The following is a 20,472-nucleotide window of genomic DNA, read 5'->3' on the forward strand; positions in this document are numbered from 1 at the left end:
GGCCAGGTACTGCAGTACTTCTTGTTGACACCACCTCAATTTTTTTTTTCCTCTGTCGTGCTTCCGGCAAGACGTTCATGGATACGCTTATAATTTTGGAGTCTTGTTCACGGTTTTTGGTGAAGTATTGCTCTAAGATTTCAGCTTTCGCTATTCAGGAAGTTTTATTATTAGCTTAGCTAGCTTTTGGAATTAATTTGATTAATTATGGTGACGAAGAGAGTATGAACTCTCTTTCACCTTTAAATGGCCGACCCTTCCCTTAGACGGAAGTGTTGGTGTCTAAGAGAGTATAGACTCTCTTTCTTAATTTTGCTTAACAAAAGTTATAGATTTATTTTATATCTCTCCGCCTTTTATAGGCCTCTTCGATTAACTTCCTTTTATTATAAACTTATTAAAATTAATTTTTATATTTGTTTATATTCGACCTTTCCTAATAGTAGGCGGTCTTTTCTTGGTACCGAAGTTAATTAACATTGAGCCCGTCATTTCGGTTTTCCTGTTAACATATTATGCTATTTAATGTTTTTGAAAGAATTTCTTTGATAGTCTCGTACTGTTTGCAAAGTTGAACTAACGTTTTGTTTTGTCTCTGCAGTTGTTGACGTTCAGAACGTTCAACTTGCGCTCTATCGTTACGATAGAGAGAGAATTTTCACGGTGTCACGTTGCAGTAAGAGTAACCGTTCCTAGCGTTTTGTTCATTCTTTCTTAGCTTAATGGTTTTAATTCTAATAAAGGAACTTTTTATTTGGGAAATATTTCAGTTTTTTTCCTTTAACAATAATATGTTTTAACGATATATATGATTGGGCTCTTCTCTCAGGTTTTAAGTCAAGAGAGAGAGAGAGAGAGAGATAGAGACGGAGGGAGAGAGAGCTGGATAAACGTTTCGTTCAAGCGAGTAACGTTGTTATCGTTTTGCTCTTCTCCCTAGTCTCTTTAGGGGAAGAAGGTAAACGTTTCTAGAGTTTTATTCTTGTTCTCAAGCTTTATGCGGTGAGAGATTTTAAACGTAGTTTATTTGATCTAGTGTTTAGTCTCTTTCCAGCCACTGAATTATTTATCTTTCATTAGATTTTTCTGTTACATTGTAATTCTGTTTTCGCAATTACTAACTTTTAAGGAAGGATAGAATTGCGTGTTTCAGGTACAAACCACTTAAAGTTTCGAGTTCAGTGAAATAAGTGCAAACAGAAAATCAAAAGTGATAAGTGATTAGCGCAAAGTGTGTCAGTGTTGTGCGTGAGGGTACTTCTGTGCGTGCCAGTCGTCCTCCCAGTCCGGGACCTCTTGCAAGCTCCCAAGCCCAGGGGAGAAGCAATGTCGAAGGGCAAAAGGGTTCGGCAGGCCTTGATCGGCGCACAGAAGTATCCTCGGTGGTTGCGGGCGTGTCTTACAGAGACCGTCACTCCCACCCGCAGACGATTGAGCCCTTATTTTGCTCGTCTGCAGAAGAAATTTCGGGGAGAAAACGCTGGACTCAGGTCTCAAGACCTCTTAAACGTAAAGTCCAGACCTCTAGAGTTCAACAACCCGGATGCAGTCATTGGGTTAGCTCTGACTCTCCGCAGTCATCAGGTGACTGCACACCTCCTAAGAGAGGTAAGGCGATGCCTCAACAGACCTCATCTTCTGTTAAGGCTTTGCCTCAACAGACCTTATCGTCTGTTGATCCCAAGATGACTTTGCTGCAGTCCATGCAGTCGCAGCTTGCGGTCTTAATGCGTGAGTTTCAGGCTGAGAAGGTTACACCTCCTCCTGCGAGCGCTCCGCCTCACCGCAGTCCAGTCTGCCAGGCGTACGAAGTTGAGGTTCCTCAAGCTACCTTACCGAGTTCGGAGTTGCCAGTTACCAGCGTTGTGCAGCAACCTCAACCTTCCTTAAGGCAACCTCAACAATGGGAGCAGGAGTCTTATGCCTTGAGGCAAGATTTTCTTGCAGTTAGACCATCTTTGAGGCTACAACCTTTTGAGGTACGACAACCTCTACCATCCTTGAGGCAGCCACCTCAGCTCTCGCAGCTGCTACCTCAACTTTCCTCAAGGCGAGAGCCTCAACTCTTGAGGCTAGCTCCTCAGGAACCTCAACTCGTGAGACAGGAACTGCGTTCTGCGCAGCCGCTACCTCAACTCTCGCAGCTCACACCTCAAGAACCTCAACTCGTGAGTCAAGAGCCTCTCTCTGCGCAGCCACCTCAACCCTTGAGGCAAGCGCAACTCTTGAGGCAGGAACCTCATGCTATGAGTCAGCCACCTCAACGCATGCATCTGCCACTTTCTCCTCAACTTGAGCCTCTTCCCATTCAACTTTGAAATAACAAATGACAATAATAACACCTCATTACTTTCATAACTTGCATTTGTAATCATATACATGTATGCCTACACAAACATTATGATAATGGAGGTTATTCGTATTACTTAAATAAAAAAATATATATGTATTCCTTGCAATATATTTTTAACAAATCGCAAATATGGCAAAATATCTTCAAAACAAAAATGAATCATGAGTTATGAATGTAATGTAAATATTATGTTGATATTAAAACCCCATGCAAGCATGCATGAAGTAATGCAGTGTTGCCAACAGGGCGAGTTTCCCTGTCCTGAGGTGAAGTAGATTATAGATCGTATATTTAGTGCAGCTTAATTCTACGATTATCATGCCGACTATCAAATTCATCAACAAAACAGTCTAAATCAATTCCCTCGGCACGTGCACTTTCAATGGACAGTAATGCGATATTACTCAATCTAGCACTGGTCATGGAATTTCTGAGAAATGTTACACGCCATGCAACATGCTCTGCTTCTCTTACAGCATGCTCTACATACAGCATGCTCTGCATACAGCATGCTCTGCATACAGCATGCTCTGCATACCTTACCGCATGCTTCTCAGTCACACATCTTTGGTTGTTGCCAACTCACTAGACTGTCAAGCAGTTTCATAACGTTGCCTTCTAGGCTGCTGCTTTTGCACCAGTGAAACCCTCACTGAGAGAACTTAGCTTTTCTCGGATATGGTCCCTGTAGATGAGAAAGTGCTTTTCTCCCTCCTTCTGATATTCTCTTGAGGACTCTGTCATTTGGAGAGGAGCCTTTAGCTGCGTAGCCTCCTATGGACTTTTATTTAAGCATAACATGCTTCCAGGGAAGGTAATGGTTCCACTTCAGTCGCTAACCCCGTCTGTTACCACACCTGCTCCCATAGACCTTGAGCTGTGTTGCAAGACATGCAGTCCAAGCTTAGTCCTTGTTAGAGGATTTTTTGTTTACGGAGTCAGTGTGTCACTGGGAAGACGTTCAACAACCAGCAGAAGTGACTTGTTGTGACGCAGTGCGGCAACCTCAGCAACCCGATAAGGAGTTGTCTGTACGACCCAGACAGTCTAGACAGCTTCGGGTTGTCACTGTACTTCCTCGCTTCCCCATGGTTGACAGTTCACAGACTGTGCAGCAGTACCATGATCTTGTGTCCGGCTCCGTCAGACGACTGGCTTTTAAGAGCTCCCACAAGTCGTCGCTGTCTGGAGATTCTCAGATGGACTATGGATCTGACCAAGGAACTGGGCCTCCTGGTCAATTTTGAGGAGTCTCAGCTCGTCCCATCCCAGACCATTGTCTACCTGGGTATGGATTTTCAGAGTCGAGCTTTTCGGGCTTTTCCGTCGGCCCCAAGGATCTTCCAAGCCCTAGAATGCATCCAGAGCATGCTGAGAAGGAATCGATGCTCAGTCAGGTAGTGGATGAGTCTAACAGGGACACTTTCATCGCTGGCCCTGTTCATCGTGTTAGGGAGACTCCACCTCCCCCCCCTTCAGTATCATCTAGCTGCTCACTGGATAAAGGACATGATGCTAGAGACGGTCTCAGTTCCTGTTTCCGAAGAGAGGAGGTCTTCTCTCGCGTGGTGTAAGAACAGCTTTCTTCTCAAGGAAGTCTACATTTGGCTGTTCAGAAACCCGACCGCCGTCTCCTCTCGGACGCATCAGACACGGGCTGGGGTGTGACTTTGGACGGACAGGAATGCTCGGGAACATGGAATCAGGAGCAAAGGACACTTCACATCAATTGCAAGGAGTTGTTGGCGGTTCTTCTGGCCTTGATAAACTTCAAGTCCCTCCAGCTTAACAAGGTGGTGGAGGTGGACTCTGACAACACCACAGCCCTGGCTTACATCTTCAAGCAGGGAGGGACTCTTTCGTGGAAGTTGTTCTAGATCGCAAGGGACCTCCTCATCTGGTCAAAAGATCGAAAGCTCACGCTGGTAACGAGGTTCATTCAGGGCGGTATGAATGTCATGGCAGATCGCCTCAGCCGGAAGGGTCAGGTCATCCCCACAGAGTGGACCCTTCACAAGAGTGTTTGCAGCAGACTTTGGGCCCTGTGGGGTCAGCCAACCATAGATCTGTTCGCTACCTCGATAACCTAGAGACTCCTGTTGTATTGTTCTCCGATTCCAGACCCAGCAGCAGTTCACGTGGATGCTTTTCTGCTGGATTGGTCCCATCTCGACCTGTATGCATTCCCGCCGTTCAAGATTGTCAACAGGGTACTTCAGAAGTTCTCCTCTCGCAAAGGGACACGGCTGACGTGGGTTGGCTCCGCTCTGGCCCGCGAGAGAATGGTTCATAGAGGTACTGCAATGGCTGGTCGACATTCCCAGGACTCTTCCTCTAGGAGTGAACCTTCTACGTCAACCTCACGTAAAGAAGGTACACCCAAACCTCCACGCTCTTCGTCTGACTGCCTTCAGACTTTCGAAAGACTCTCAAGAGCTAGGGGCTTTTCGAAGGAGGCAGCCAGAGCGATTGCCAGAGCAAGGAGAACATCCACTCTCAGAATCTATCAGTCTCAAGGGGAAGTCTTCCGTAGCTGGTACAAGACCAATGCAGTTTCCTCAACCAGTACCACTGTAACCCAGATTGCTGACTTCCTGTTACATCTAAGGAAAGTAAGATCCCTTTCAGCTCCTACGATCAAGGGTTACAGAAGTATGTTGGCAGCGGTTTTCCGCCACAGAGGCTTGGATCTTTCCACCAACAAAGATCTACAGGACCTCCCTAGGTCTTTTGAGACCTCAAAGGAACGTCGGTTGTCCACTCCAGGCTGGAATCTAGACGTGGTCCTAAGGTTCCTTATGTCATCAAGATTTGAACCTCTCCAATCAGCCTCTTTTTAGGACCTCACATTAAAAACTCTTTTCCTCGTGTGCTTGACAACAGCTAAAAGAGTAAGTGAGATCCACGCCTTCAGCAGGATCATTGTTTTCACTTCTGAAACGGCTACATGTTCCTTGCAGCTCGGTTTTTGCTAAACGAGCTTCCTTCACGTCCTTGGCCTAAGTCGTTCGAGATCCCAAGCCTGTCCAACTTGGTGGGGAATGAACTGGAGAGAGTACTTTGCCCAGTTAGAGCTCTTAGGTACTATCTAAAAAGGTCTTAACCTTTACGAGGACAATCAGAAGCCTTATGGTGTGCTATCAAGAAACCTTCTTTTCCAAGTTCTAAGAACTCAGTTTCTTACTATTCAGGCTTCTGATTAGGGAAGCACATTCTCATCTGAAGGAAGAAGACCTTGCTTTGCTGAAGGTAAGGACACATGAAGTGGGAGCTGTGGCTACTTCAGTGGCCTTCAAACAGAACCATTCTCTGCAGAGTGTTATGGATGCAACCTATTGGAGAAGCAAGTCAGTGTTCGCATCATTCTATCTCAAAGATGTCCAGTCTCTTTACGAGTACTGCTACACCCTGGGACCATTCGTAGCAACGAATGCAGTAGTAGGCGAGGGCTCAGCCACTACATTCCCATAATCCCATAACCTTTTAACCTTTCTCTTGAATACTTTTTATGGGTTGTACGGTCGGCTAAGAAGCCTTCCACATCCTTGTTGATTTGGCGGGTGGTCAATTCTTTCTTGAGAAGCGCCGAGGTTAAAGGTTGTGATGAGGTCCTTTAGTATGGGTTGCAGCCCTTGATACTTCAGCACCTTAGAGTTGTTCAGCCTCCTAAGAGGAACGCTGCGCTCAGTAAGGAAGACGAACTTATTTAAGGCAGAGTAATGGCTCAAGTCGACTTCCTTACCAGGTACTTGTAATTTCATTGTTATTTTGAATAACTGATAATATGAAATACGGGATACTTAGCTTCTTGATATACATGTACACTGGTTTTCACCCACCTCCCTGGGTGTGAATCAGCTACATGATTATCGGGTAAGTTTAATATTGAAAAATGTTATTTTCATTAGTAAAATAAATTTTTGAATATACTTACCCGATAATCATGATTTAATTGACCCACCCTTCCTCCCCATAGAACCAGTGGACCGAGGAAAAATTGAGGTGGTGTCAACAAGAAGTACTGCAGTACCTGGCCACAGGTGGCGCTTGTGAGTACACCCCCCTCTTGTATAGCGATCGCTGGCGTATCCCTTCCGTAGAATTCTGTCGGGCAACGGAGTTGACAGCTACATGATTATCGGGTAAGTATATTCAAAAATTTATTTTACTAATGAAAATAACATTTTAATGAAGGTCAGATTATGTTTTGAACCACTTAGGAGGCTATATCTTCTTGTCGTGATTTTTATCTAGTGACATTTTTTATTTTTCGGCTCTTTCAGGAAACATGATGACATACATGGTTTCATATATGAATCAGCGAGTAGATTCAACAATAAATTACGCCAACTTTATTTGGGTAAATAGCATCACTACGACTGCTCAAGGATTTTTCATGGTTTTTGGTGGCCTGCTAGAAAACCATATAGGACCAAGACTAACATGTTTCATAGGTTGTTCGTTACTGAGGTAAGTTAGATTATTTTTATTTCCTACAAAATGATTATGTGAAATCAAGCCAACTTTTTAGACGAACATCTTGCTTAGTTTATAGTAATAAAGGTCGAGTAATACAGGGCAGCAAAGTTTCTGTTGAAATGTAACGCATTGAAAATAGACATTTAGTGCCTCCACCTGAAGTAAATAGTGTATTTTGAGTACCGTATACAGTTCCTATTACTATCATGCAAAGAATCTTCTGAATTTTTCCTGCTGTTATTTTCTTTAGTTAGAAAAGTGTTAAAGAGTATTTGAGTTTGAGTAGTCTAAATAAAAGTATCATGAAATTCAGTGTTAGAAAAATGCTTTTGTGTTCACTAGCTTCTATAAGATTGTTTGCAATCCTTTATTGTTATATAGCTGTGATCAAGATAAGTAAAATATGTTGTATTTTTGGAAATATTTCTTTGAGTTTGAAGCCATTGTAAAATATACTTACAGAAGGTCCTTAACTTAAAAACATTCGGAGATACGAACACAAATCTAACTGAAATCAGAGATCTCAGATAATGTATCAGATGTTCATACACTGTAATAAGATAAAGAAATATTGCAATAAAACATTATTATATAATTTAATACAGTAAACAGAGCAACATTTGCAATAACCTGATATTTATTTCATATGAAACAGGACTATTCGTTGACCCTTGTAGCAGGAGATTGTAGGCATGTAAGTCAGGTTAGACCTACCCTAGGCCAAAATTTAACAAGATTCAACTTACAAAGAATTCTACTTACAAACAGTTTCTTAGAACCAATTAAGTTTCTAAGTTGAGGACCATCTGTACTTTAGAATTAGTTAAGAATATATTTGAATATCTTGGCAGCTGTAGTGGGTTTTCAATACTATAGGTATAAAAGGATAAAAAAAAACTTAAGTGAGGTATATAAAGTACTGTACGGTATTTTGAACAGTTTTGAGATGTCTTGTATATTTCTCAGTGTACATTATCAATATTGGAGGGAAGATGAAATGCAAAACCATATGAGTGAATTTTGTACTTCATCAGAAGTATAATCCATTATTTTGGAAATTGATTGTACAATTGGTATTTAACAAATCTTAATAGTCAGTGTTATATTTCAACAACTATAAGCATTTGGAAGTTTATTTTTATTTTTATTTGTTTATATATTTTTAGAGCAGTAATGAAGTATTTTTAGACTTGATATATTTAGATATAGTACAATGTCTTTGATTAAAAAAAAAGAATGTTCCTTTAAATCCCTGTTCTGTCTATAAGCTGAACACACTTTCAGTAGGAATGCTATACAGTGATTGAAAATCAGGTAAATGTTTAATAAACCTACAAATTTACCTTTATGTACGGTATGTTGTTTCCAATATCAGTAATTTTACTCATTGAAGTAAGGTTTTACTAATAAAGTAGTGTGCTAATGCTTGGTTGAATTCATACAAAACCTTAATTTTACTTCCAGTGCTGGTATTATGTTGACGCATTATACCATCGAAGTATCCCTATTTGCTGTGATCCTAACATATGGGTTATTGTCTGGACTTGGAATATCCTTATCGTACGTTACACCCCTTGCTTGTGGCATGAAGGTAAAGCTTGTTTCCCCTGTATTTGTTTGGTTTGTTTAATTGTGGAGTTTCTGTTTCATATTCTTAAGTATCCTTGTTAATTGTGGGAATTGTTTACAGTAATTCTGGAGGCATACCGTTTTCTTTAGTTTGGAAAATATATGTACATAAAATTTTGGGATATATTAGATACTGTAGTTCTAAAAGGCTGTAGAAGATTATCATTATTAAGATTTTTAACCTAACCACTAACTATGAGTAGAATGAGTAAAATTTAGGTTTTTTTTATTTTTTGATTCACTGGAATGGAATAATTTTGGCATTCTTCTCTCCTCCAAAATTATTTCTCATGAAATATCCAATATTTTTAGGTAGAAAAGCTGGAAATACTTTACCTCATTTATATATGATAAATATAAACTTTTACAATCTGTTGTTTTAAATGGCACTGAAGTAGATTATTCAGATATTTATAGAATTATCTGAAATTCTTGGAACAATGATAAGTAATATGGTATGGACAGAAACATTTGATTTGCTTGAAAACACATTTAGGTTATGAAGGAAATCTGTTGTAACATTGACCCAAGATCAAACAAAAATTACAGATGATGTAGTATTTAATGTAACTGCCATAATTGCAGATACAGTTATAACAATAACCATAAAATCTACAATACCAAAATGAGAAAAGCAGGTTATGCCAGCCTGCATTGTCTAGGTCACTCTAGTTTAGGTGATTCCTTTTGCCTTATGATAGCTTCTTTCAATATTCAAATGTGCTTTTGAATATTAAAATGAAGTTAATCATTTGCTTATAAATCAAAATTATAAGAATAATAATGTAAAGTATATTATTTTAGGAGTGGTTATCCTAAATGATTGCTGGAGCCAATTGCAGTCTGTATTGGTGATCCAATGTAAGATATGCCCATTGGAAGTTTTACTTCATATTTTATCTGGTTATGAATATTGACATTAAGGTATTTGTATTTCAAGTAGATAAATAAATATCTACACATTGTTAAACTATGAGTTATAGACTTATTTCTAGCTAATAAGTAATGCCAAAGTAAATGTGGTTTGTTTGTGTGCAAATAAAATCTTCTGGGAGTACCCTCTACAGCTTTTCAACAGGTCATAGACTTGTTAATAGAGTGGTCATGTAGTTATAGATAGATAAATTTTAGGAGGTAAGGACTTGCCCACTTACCTGCCTGCAGAGCTTCATTTCTCTTCTTGCCTTTTTGACAAGATTTCTCCATCATTGTAGAATTGTTGACACCTTGGCAGCTAAAGCTGAATTCATCATCTCGAATTACTAAACTTCACCTTTCTTTCTCTCTCACTCTCTCTGATGGATGACTGAAGGTAAATGAGTTTAGGAACAGTATAGATGTCATGGGAAGGACTAAGTGTGTGTGGTAGCTTTTTGTTGCTGATGACTGTTCTTTTTCATACTTTTTGTCTTTAATCCTTTGAGCACCATTAAATGTATTTTATGTTCGATTTCTCTACTCACTTTGGTGCCATTTGATGTATTTTACATCCAGTAATTACCAGTTTTTTTCTGTATTTACGTGTAAGAAAAGTTTACAAAATAAATAACATTGTGTATCAATGGAAAGGAAATTTATTTAGCTATGCAATAACAAATATATGGTCCTATCTTGTAAAGCTTTTGGCCAAGATTATTATTATTATTATTATTATTATTATTATTATTATTATTATTACTAGCCAAGCTACAACTCTAGTTGGAAAAGCAAGATGCTATAAGCCCAAGGGCTCCAACAGGGAAAAATAACTCGGTGAGGAAAGGAAATAAGGAAAGAAATAAATGATGAGAATAAATTAACAATAAATCATTCTAAAAACAGTAACAGCGTCAAAACAGATATGTCCTATATAAACTATTAACAACGTCAAAAACAGACATGTCATATATAAACAATAAAAAGACTCATGTCAGCCTGGTCAACATAAAAATATTTGCTCCAACTTTGAACTTTTGAAGTTCTATTGATTCAACTACCTGATTAGGAAGATCATTCCACAACTTAGTAACAGCTGGAAGAAAACTTCTAGAATACTGTGTAGTATTGAGCCTTATGATGGAGAAGGTCTGGCTATTAGAATTAACTGCCTGCCTAGTATTACGAACAGGATAGAATTGTCCAGGGAGATCTGAATGCAAAGGATGGTCAGAGTTATGAAAAATCTTATGCAACATGCATAATGAACTAATTGAATGATGGTGCCAAAGATTAATATGTAGATCAGGAATAAGAAATTTAATAGACTGTAAGTTTCTGTCCAACAAATTAAGATGAGAATCAGCTGCTGAACACCAGACAGGAGAACAATACTCAACAAGGTAGAATGAAAGAATTAAAACTTCTTCAGAATAGATTGATCACTGAAAATCTTGTAAGACTCTCTCAATAAGCCAATTTTTTGTGCAGTTGAAGAAGACACAGACCTGATGTGTTTCTCAAAAGTAAATTTGCTGTCAAGAATCACACCTAAAATTTTAAGTGTCATACAAATTTAAAGAAACATTATTAATACTGAGATCCGGATGTTGAGGAGCCACCGTCCTTGACCTACTTACAATCATACTTTGAGTTTTGTTAGGATTCAACTTCATACCCCATAATTTGCACCATGCACTAATTTTAGCTAAATCTCTATTAAGTGATTCAGCAACCCCAGATCTACATTCAGGGGATAGAATTGATGCAAAGAGAGTAGCATCCTCTGCATATGCAACAAGCTTGTTTTCTAGGCCAAACCACATGTCATGTGTATATAGTATGAAAAGTAATGGGCCAAGAACACTACCCTGTGGAACACCGGATATCGCATTCCTATACTCACTATGGTGCCCATCAACAACAACTTTTTGAGATCTATTACTTAAAAAATCAACAATAATGCTAAGAAATGACCCACCCACTCCCAACTGTTTGAGTTTGAAAACAAGGCCCTCATGATTAAGACGGTCAAAGGCAGCACTAAAATCAAGGCCAATCATACGAACCTCCTGACCACACAATCAAGGGATTTCTGTACAGCATTAGAGATTGTAAGAAGGGCATCACATGCTCCAAGGCCTTTACGAAAACCAAATTGCAAACTAGGGAGTAGATGATTACCTTCAGCAAACCTATTAAGACGTTTTGCCAGAAGACGTTCAAAAACTTTAGATAATATGACAGTTATGGAAATTGGGCGGTAATCAGTGGGACTTGAGCTACCACAAACGCATTTACATAGGGGAGTAACATTACCAATTCTCCAACAAGTGCTAAAGTGCTTAAGTGTGTTAAAAAAGATGTAAAAAACAATAGAAAGGCCAGGGGGTTTGAGTGCCAAGTCATTTATTTAGTGAGCAGTTGGTGCTCAAAGGGTTAATTTAGGGGTATGCATGAGTAAAGGATCTTCCTTGCATGGAGTGTCCTGATTAGTTTTCTTCAAAATAGCAGAAGTCCAAGGAGATCTTACCAATTTTGTCAGGAGGTGAACACTTTCTTCTTATGATATATCTTCTTTCCTTTGCCTCTGCATCTGCGTTGACCTTGCAAGTTTTTAAAGAGAACAGTATGTGCTGAATCAGTGGTGCTGATGAGTGACACCTCAATGTGGTGGTAAATTTTTAAACTATGTTGCATGATAAAGATGGTATGAACAAAGGTTTTTAAAACTACAACAGTATAAAATATTTACCAATGTGTTTTGTCTCTAGGTGGTAAACACCTTCATATTATGCAGGGTTACCTTTTATACCTTCATCTTATTTCAAAACTCAGAATGTAGGTCGTTACATGAGGGGGAAATTTGAGGATTGCTCTACACAAAGAAAGTTTGCAAATGGAAAGACACTAGTTGCTTGAATATTATTTTTGGAAATATAGATTTGTTCTTGCATAGATACAAACCCTAAACTTTTAATAGGAGTATAATTTCAGGAAAGCTTGGAACTTCACTGTTAAGCATATAACATGGTGTCAGTAGTAAATGACAGGTGGCAGGGAATCCCCCTCAGCACACTAGCTTACTTTCCTTTCTGGCAGACATTGTAACCTTATCCCTTTATTTAGAATAGAACAGTAATCACCGGCAAATATATATCATCATCTGGCAATAGCTTCTGATGATACATAGATGCCAACCAACAATAACCATATGGGTATTGTTAGTAATTGATGATTAGTAAGGTTTCCAAAGCCTATTTTTCTCATTCTATACTCAAAATATACTGTAGTAAGCAGGCAGTTGTGTACAGTACTTAGTTTTTATTTTCAAATAAAATCCATACATACCGAATATTATTAATGAGTACTTTTCAATATTAATCTTACCCGATAATCATGTAGCTGTCAACTCTGTTGCCGACAGAAATCTACGGTCGGGATACGCCAGCGATCGCTATACAGGTGGGGGTGAACACCACAGCGCCATCTGTGGTCAGGTACTCCAGTACTTCTTGTCAACACCACCTCAATTTTTCCTCTGTCGTGCCTCCGGCTAGACCTACATGGATACGCTGTTGATTCTGGAGTTATTGCTCACGATTTGGTGATGTATTTGCTCTAGAGTTTAGCCTTCGCTATTCAGGAAGCTTTATCATTAGCTTAGCAAGTTTTTGGAATTAATTTGATTTAATTTTTTATTTAATTTTGGTGACGAAGAGAGTATGAACTCTCTTTCACTTTTAATGGCCGACCCTTCCCTTAGACGGAAGTGTTGGTGTCGAAGAGAGTATAGACTCTCTTTCTTAATTTTGCTTAACAAAAGTTATAGATTTATTTTATATCTCTCCGCCTTTTATAGGCCTCTTCGATTAACTTCCTTTTATTATAAACTTATTAAAATTAATTTTTATATTTGTTTATATTCGACCTTTCCTAATAGTAGGCGGTCTTTTCTTGGAACCGAAGTTAATTAACATTGAGCCCGTCATTTCGTTTTTACCTGTTAACATATTATGCTATTTTAATGTTTTTGAAAGAATTTCTTTGATAGTCTCGTACTGTTTTCAAAGTTGAACTAACGTTTTGTTTTGTCTCTGCAGTTGTTGACGTTCAGAACGTTCAACTTGCGCTCTATCGTTACGATAGAGAGAGAGTATTCACGGTGTCACGTTGCAGTAAGAGTAGAACGATTCTATCGTTTTGTTCATTCTTTCTTAGCTTAAATGGTTTTAATTCTAATAAAGGAACTTTTTATTTGGGAAATCTTTCAGTTTTTTTCCTTTAACAATACAGTAATATGTTTTAACGATATATATAATTGGGCTCATCTCTCAGGTTCTAAGTCAAGAGAGAGAGAGAGAGAGATAGAGACGGAGGGAGAGAGAGGAGGATAAACGTTTCGTTCAAGCGGGTAACGTTGTTATCGTTTTTGCTCTTCTCCCTAGTCTCTTTAGGGGAAGAAGGTAAACGTTTCTAGAGTTTTATTCTTGTTCTCAGGCTTTATGCGGTGAGAGATTTTAAACGTAGTTTATTTGATCTAGTGTTTAGTCTCTTTTCCAGCCACTGAATTATTTATCTTTCATTATGTTTTTCTGTTACATTGTAATACTGTTTTCGCAATTACTAACTTTTAATGAAGGATAGAATTGCGTGTTTCAGGTACAAACCACTTAAAGTTTCGAGTTCAGTGAAATAAGTGCAAACAGAAAATCAAAAGTGATAAAGTGATAAGCGCAAAGTGTTACAGTGTTGCGTTCGAGGGTTCGTCTGTTCGTGCCAGTTGTTCGCCTAGTCTGGGACCTCTTACAAGCTCCCAAGCAGGGGAGAAGTAACGTCGAAGGACTTATGGGTTCATCAGGCCTTGATCGACGAACAGACGTTTCCCTCCGTGGTTTCGGGTGTAACCAACTCACGTAGCCGACGTGATCACCCCACCCACACAAAGACGAGAGAGCCCTTTTATTCCTCGTCTGTGGAAGAGGTTTCTCGCAGAAACCATGGTCCAAATCTTGCAGCTTTTAAGTGCAAGTCGGTCCCTTCCGCGCAAGTCCAACTCCTAGGTGGTGCCATTAGCACTGGGTCAGTTCGGACTTGCTGCAGTACGACAACTGCACACCTCCCAGAGAGGCAAGGTGGTATCGCAACAGGCAGTAACTCCGTCTGTTGCCGCACCAGCTGTTTTAGACCCTCAGTCTCAACGGACAGTAGCTCCGTTTGTTGTTGTCTTTCTTAAACTCTAGTGGTCTATGCTGCAGACAATGCAGTCTCAGCTTGCGGTGTTGATGCAGGAGTTTCAGGCAGAGAAGGTTAGCACACCTCCTCCTGCGAGCGCTCCTCCACCTCTGCGCAGTCCACCCTGCCAGACGTATGATGTTGAGGCTCCTCCTGCCTCCATGCGTGAGCTGCCGCATTGGGAGTTGCCAGGTACCAGCGCTATGCAGCAACCTCCACTTTCCTTGAGGCAGGAGCCTCATGCTATGCGGCAACCGCCTCAACTCTTGAGGCAAGAGCCTCAACTCTTGAGGCAAGAGCCTCAACTCTTGAGGCAAGAACCTCAACTCTGGAGGCTAGAGCCTCAACTCTTGAGGCAAGAACCTCAACTCTTGAGGCAAGAGCCTCAACTCTTGAGGCAAGAACCTCAACTCTTGAGGCAAGAACCTCAACTCTTGAGGCAAGAACCTCAACTCTTGAGGCAAGAGCCTCAACTCTTGAGGCAAGAGCCTCAACTCTTGAGGCAAGAACCTCAACTCTTGAGGCAAGAACCTCAACTCTTGAGGCAAGAGCCTCAACTCTTGAGGCAAGAACCTCAACTCTTGAGGCAAGAGCCTCAACTCTTGAGGCAAGAGCCTCTCTCTGCGCAGCCACCTCCTCAACCCTTGAGGCAGACGCAACTCTTGAGGCAGGAACCTCATGCTATGAGGCAGCCGCCTCAACGCATGCAGCAACCGCATTCTTCACAGCATGAGCCTCTCTCTGCGCAGTTACCAGGTACTTATTTATTTTATGTTATTTTTGAATAACTAATAAAATAAAATACGGGATACTTAGCTTCTTTGTTAACATGTATGCTGGTCTCCACCCACCACCCTGGGTGTGAATCAGCTACATGATTATCGGGTAAGATTAATATTGAAAAATGTTATTTTCATTAGTAAATTAAATTTTTGAATATACTTACCCGATAATCATGATTTAATTGACCCACCCTTCCTCCCCATAGAGAACCAGTGGACCGAGGAAAAAATTGAGGTGGTGTTGACAAGAAGTACTGGAGTACCTGACCACAGATGGCGCTGTGGTGTTCACCCCCACCTGTATAGCGATCGCTGGCGTATCCCGACCGTAGATTTCTGTCGGCAACAGAGTTGACAGCTACATGATTATCGGGTAAGTATATTCAAAAATTTATTTTACTAATGAAAATAACATATTATTGACAATCTATTTACAGTGGTATCCACATCGCAAAGGTTTGATAAATGGCCTGATTGTAGGAGGATTTGGACTTGGTTCCTTAGGCTCGACCACATTCCAAACTTTTTACCTTAACCCTGAGAATTTACCCCCCCAGCCTAATGGGTACGTAAAATTTTAATGTTTTGTTAGTTACAATCCTTAGCTAGCAAGTAATGGTTAGCATTTCCCCGCATTTAACCATTATATCCTAGCTTTTTTCTCACTTCATTAAGGTGAACTTTTTCTTGTATAGTATCTGATATTTGAGACCAATACTTCATATGAAAACACAAAAATTTCACTGTAGAATTTAATGATGAAAAAACTTGCTTCTGTTTTCTGATGTAAGACAATTACGTTTAGCTACTTTTCTTTTTTTTGGGTTTCTGTAAGAAATTCGGGCTGTATCTTTCTTCAAAGGCTAAACAATTGTACAGTACAGTACTGTATGCTTAAAAAATTGCCATTTTCTTTTCGTTGTGGGTTTAATGTTTGTTATTCTAAATGTTTGTCATGTGTAAAATTACTGTATGTGTTTGCATTGTGAGATAATGGTGTTTTAGATATAGTTATTAGATTTTTAGGGTATTCATTCATCTTTTTCAGGTTTTTTGTAGACGATTCTATTTTGGATAAAGTCCCTAGTTTGTTTATTGTTCTTGGGCTCATCTTTATTGTTATGCAATATACAGGTTGTATATTGTTAAGCAAGCCTGTTGAAGACCGGGTATGTATATCTTGAAATCACTTGTACTTTAAAGAGACTGATATTTAGAAGCACAGTTGCCTCTTACCATTCGAGGATTTAATATTTGCCAGTTTGAATATTCCTCAAGAAGAAAATGATATTAAATGATACTGTTTTTAAACCTTTTTTAAACTCTTCTGTCAATTGTATCATTTCTAAATGGTTATAAGGAATTTTCCTTTGTTTGAATAAGAAAATAAGAAGTCTAATATTGTTTTAAAGGTGGCCAGCACTTATTCATGGGTTTAACTGGTATACTAAATAACCAATGTGAATGGTAAAGGTCGACTGTATCTCGTTTAAGACCAACTTGACAACATTAAAGCTTTAGTTCATTATTGTTTGTAAGATAGAAAAATTATTATTAAACTTTAAATATTAACATTAAGCAATTAGTTTATTGCCTTGAGTTTTTGGCAAAAATTATATGTAAGCAAAAGTTACTAATAGTTTCATTTACTCAGTGGATATATTTGATATTGCAACATTTTGAAATTGAAGTTGATAATTTCATAGTGTTCTATGTATATAGTGGTAAAATATCTATCAAGATACTTTTCACAATTTTTATATGCTAAGATAATATAGCTGAAAATAATTAATTTAAGAATTTCATTGTAACTTGGTAATCTTTCAATGGTCTTTCTATCTCTTTATATCATGTAAAATTTCTAATCTATTATTATATTTTTGGTAGTGGGCCGGGATCCTCAGTCATGTAAGCATATTTGGAGATTGCTTTTTCTCTTTTACTATGATTTCTGTTCTGTGCATGTTATAAATCAACACGTTCGTATAATATTTCCTATAAGAATTATTTTGTATCTTGTGAGGTTTTGAATGCATTACTGCCAGCTGTTGAATTGTCTTTTACCTTCCATGTTCCCTGTCCTATTTTTTCATGGTTAGCTCATACAGATTCTTTGTAACATTCCCATTTCATGTATAATGTATAAACCCTTCTTGGGGATGTACTTGGTAGTATTGATGATGGTGATACATGTACCTCATTGTTAAAGCTACGTGAACCTGGAGTCATTCATTTATTTTTTTTCATGAACTGACAAGAATTTAATTCTACAAAGTGTCAGGGCTTTCTCTGCCTCTCACAATGGAATGATGTTATCTTTGGTGACTTATTTCTGCTATTGAGTTTTCATGTAGGGATTGGCTTACAGAGCTATAAAGAAAGTTCTTTAGGAGCTACAAAACATTTCTAGATTAAAATATAAATGATACACAATGGGTTGCGTCCAGTCAAGATTAGTTTTTTAATAGTATGCCAGAAGTAGATATCTATAACTTTTATACATACATACATACATATACCAAGGCACTTCCCCCAATTTTGGGGGTAGCCGACATCAAACAAATGAAACAAAAAAGGGGACCTCTCCCCTTGACGTTCCTCCCAGCCTGACAAGGGACTCAACCGAGTTTGGCTGGTACTGCTAGGGTGCCACAGCCCACCCTCCCCCGTTATCCACCACAGATGAAGCTTCATAACGCTAAATCCCCTACTGCTGCTACCTCCGCAGTCAACCAAGGCACCGGTGGAAGCAGGAGGGCCTACGGAACTGTGTCACAATCGCTCGCCATTCATTACTACTGTATTTCTAGCACGCTCTCTTGCCTCTCTCACATCTATCCTTCTATCACCCAGAGCTTCCTCCACTCCATCCATCCACCCAAACCTTGGCCTTCCTCTTGTACTTCTCCCATCAACTCTTGCATTCATCGCCTTCTTTAGCAGACAGCCATTTTCCATTCTCTCAACATGGCCAAACCACCTCAACACATTCATATCCACTCTAGCTGCTAACTCATTTCTTACACCCGTTCTCAACCTCACTACTTCATTTCTAACCCTATCTTCTCGAGATACACCAGCCATACTCCTTAGACACTTCATCTCAAACACATTCAATTTCTGTCTCTCCGTCACTTTCATTCCCCACAACTCCGATCCATACATCACAGTTGGTACAATCACTTTCTCATACAGAACTCTCTTTACATTCATGCCCAACCCTCTATTGTTTACCACTCCCTTAACTGCCCCCAACACTTTGCATTCTTCATTCATTCGCTGACGTACATCTGCTTCCACTCCACCATTTGCTGCAACAATAGACCCCAAGTACTGTACTTAAAACTAATCCACCTCCTCAAGTAACTCTCCATTCAACATGACATTCAACCTCGCACCACCCTCCCTTCTTGTACATCTCATAACTTTACTCTTACCCACATTAACTCTCAACTTCCTTCTTTCACACACCCTTCCAAATCGGCCAAGCTTCTCTTCTGCGTCCGCAACCAGTACAGTATCATCCGCAAACAACAACTGATTTACCTCCCATTCCTGGTCATTCTCGTCTACCGGTTTCAATCCTCGTCCCAGCACTCAAGCATTCACCTCTCTCACCACTCCAACATACAAGTTAAACAACCACGGCGAAATCACACATCCATGTCTCAGCTCCACTCTCACCGGAAACCAATCGCTCACTTCATTTCCTATCCTAACACATGCTTTACTACCTTTGTAGAAACTTTTCACTGCTTGCAACAACCTTCCACCAACTCCATATAACCTCATCACATTCCACATTGCTTCCCTATCAACTCTATCATATGCTTTCTCCAGATCCATAAACGCAACATACACCTCCTTACTTTTTGCTAAATATTTCTCGCATATCTGCCTAACTGTAAAAATCTGATTCATACAACCCCTACCTCTTCTAAAACCACCCTGCACTTCTAAGATTACATTCTCTGTTTTATCCTTAATCCTATTAATCAGTACTCTACCATACACTTTTCCAACTACACTCAGCAAACTAATACCCCTTGAATTACAACACTCATGCACATCTCCCTTACCCTTATATAGTGGTACAATACACGCACTAACCCAATCTACTGGTATCATTGACAACACAAAACACATATTAAATAATCTCACCAACCATTCAAGTACAGTCACACCCCCTTCCTTCAACATCTCAGCTCTCACACCATCCATACCAGATGCTTTTCATTCTCTCGTTTCATCTAGTGCTCTCCTCACTTCCTCTCTTGTAATCTCTCTCTCATTCTCATCTCCCATCACTGGCACCTCAACTTTTATATGGCAGAATATTTTCATGATAATTGAATCAAGGTAGAAAACAAATCGAATAAAGAATTTTCTTCACTCTTATCATTTTTAAATCCTCAGAGGGGCATTTTTAATCAATTATTCTTGACTGTTTGGCTGCAGCCTACTGTTACTGTTAAGAGATTATTTTATTTCAATAAAACTTACCTGGTAGTCATTGTGCTCCAACTATTGAAGTCACTGGTTTCTCAACCTTTAAAAAAAATTCTACCCCACTCTCTCATCACTCTCCCTTGTGATGCTCAGTAGACCTGATAGTTGAAGCTGCAGAGCAAACACAATTGGTCATTGCATGCAAGGAACTTCATATAATCGTTGCTCTTCAACGCATGGTCTGGCTTCTTCTGCTCCTAATTAATTTAAGGTTGAAATGGGTAATTAATAGTTGAGTTTGAAGAAGTTAGCTGGTATGTTTATATTTGATTTTAAGATTCTATTTATATGGAGCCTAAGTGTTTCAAAAAATAAATTGCTGAATAATTTGAGGTGCATTAGTACAAGTTAGTGATGGAACCAAGTGAATTTGTAACTAACGGGAAAGATAGTGGAATCGTTAATAAGGTAGATGGTTAGTGGCATTTGATAGTCATTTAATACCCTTCCCCTCTACTTTTAGTGATGTGAAGGAGAAATTTTAGATGTACAGGTCTATGATTATTGCGATTGCATGAAGCCCTTTAGATGTATTGACTTGTGCGTTCACCCAGTGACTCCACCTATTGT

General features: G+C 39.3%; 1 protein-coding gene across 5 annotated transcripts in view; it reads left to right on the forward strand.

Annotated features, from left to right (window-relative positions):
• Window positions 1-20,472, forward strand: part of LOC137632739 (uncharacterized MFS-type transporter YhjX-like) — a 67,652-nt gene that overhangs the window by 5,889 nt on the left and 41,291 nt on the right. For 3 of the 5 annotated variants that reach the window (XM_068364814.1, XM_068364813.1, XM_068364815.1), the window contains exons 3-7: window positions 6,637-6,823; window positions 8,297-8,423; window positions 15,831-15,958; window positions 16,442-16,562; window positions 17,281-17,301. In XM_068364814.1, coding sequence (XP_068220915.1) covers window positions 6,637-6,823; window positions 8,297-8,423; window positions 15,831-15,958; window positions 16,442-16,562; window positions 17,281-17,301 — 584 coding nt within the window. The remainder of the gene's footprint in view (window positions 1-6,636; window positions 6,824-8,296; window positions 8,424-15,830; window positions 15,959-16,441; window positions 16,563-17,280; window positions 17,302-20,472) is intronic. The other 2 variants (XM_068364816.1, XM_068364817.1) reach the window with 1 other exon arrangement.

The sequence above is a fragment of the Palaemon carinicauda genome, chromosome 42 (assembly GCF_036898095.1).
Source record: "Palaemon carinicauda isolate YSFRI2023 chromosome 42, ASM3689809v2, whole genome shotgun sequence".
Classification (NCBI taxonomy): domain Eukaryota; kingdom Metazoa; phylum Arthropoda; class Malacostraca; order Decapoda; family Palaemonidae; genus Palaemon; species Palaemon carinicauda.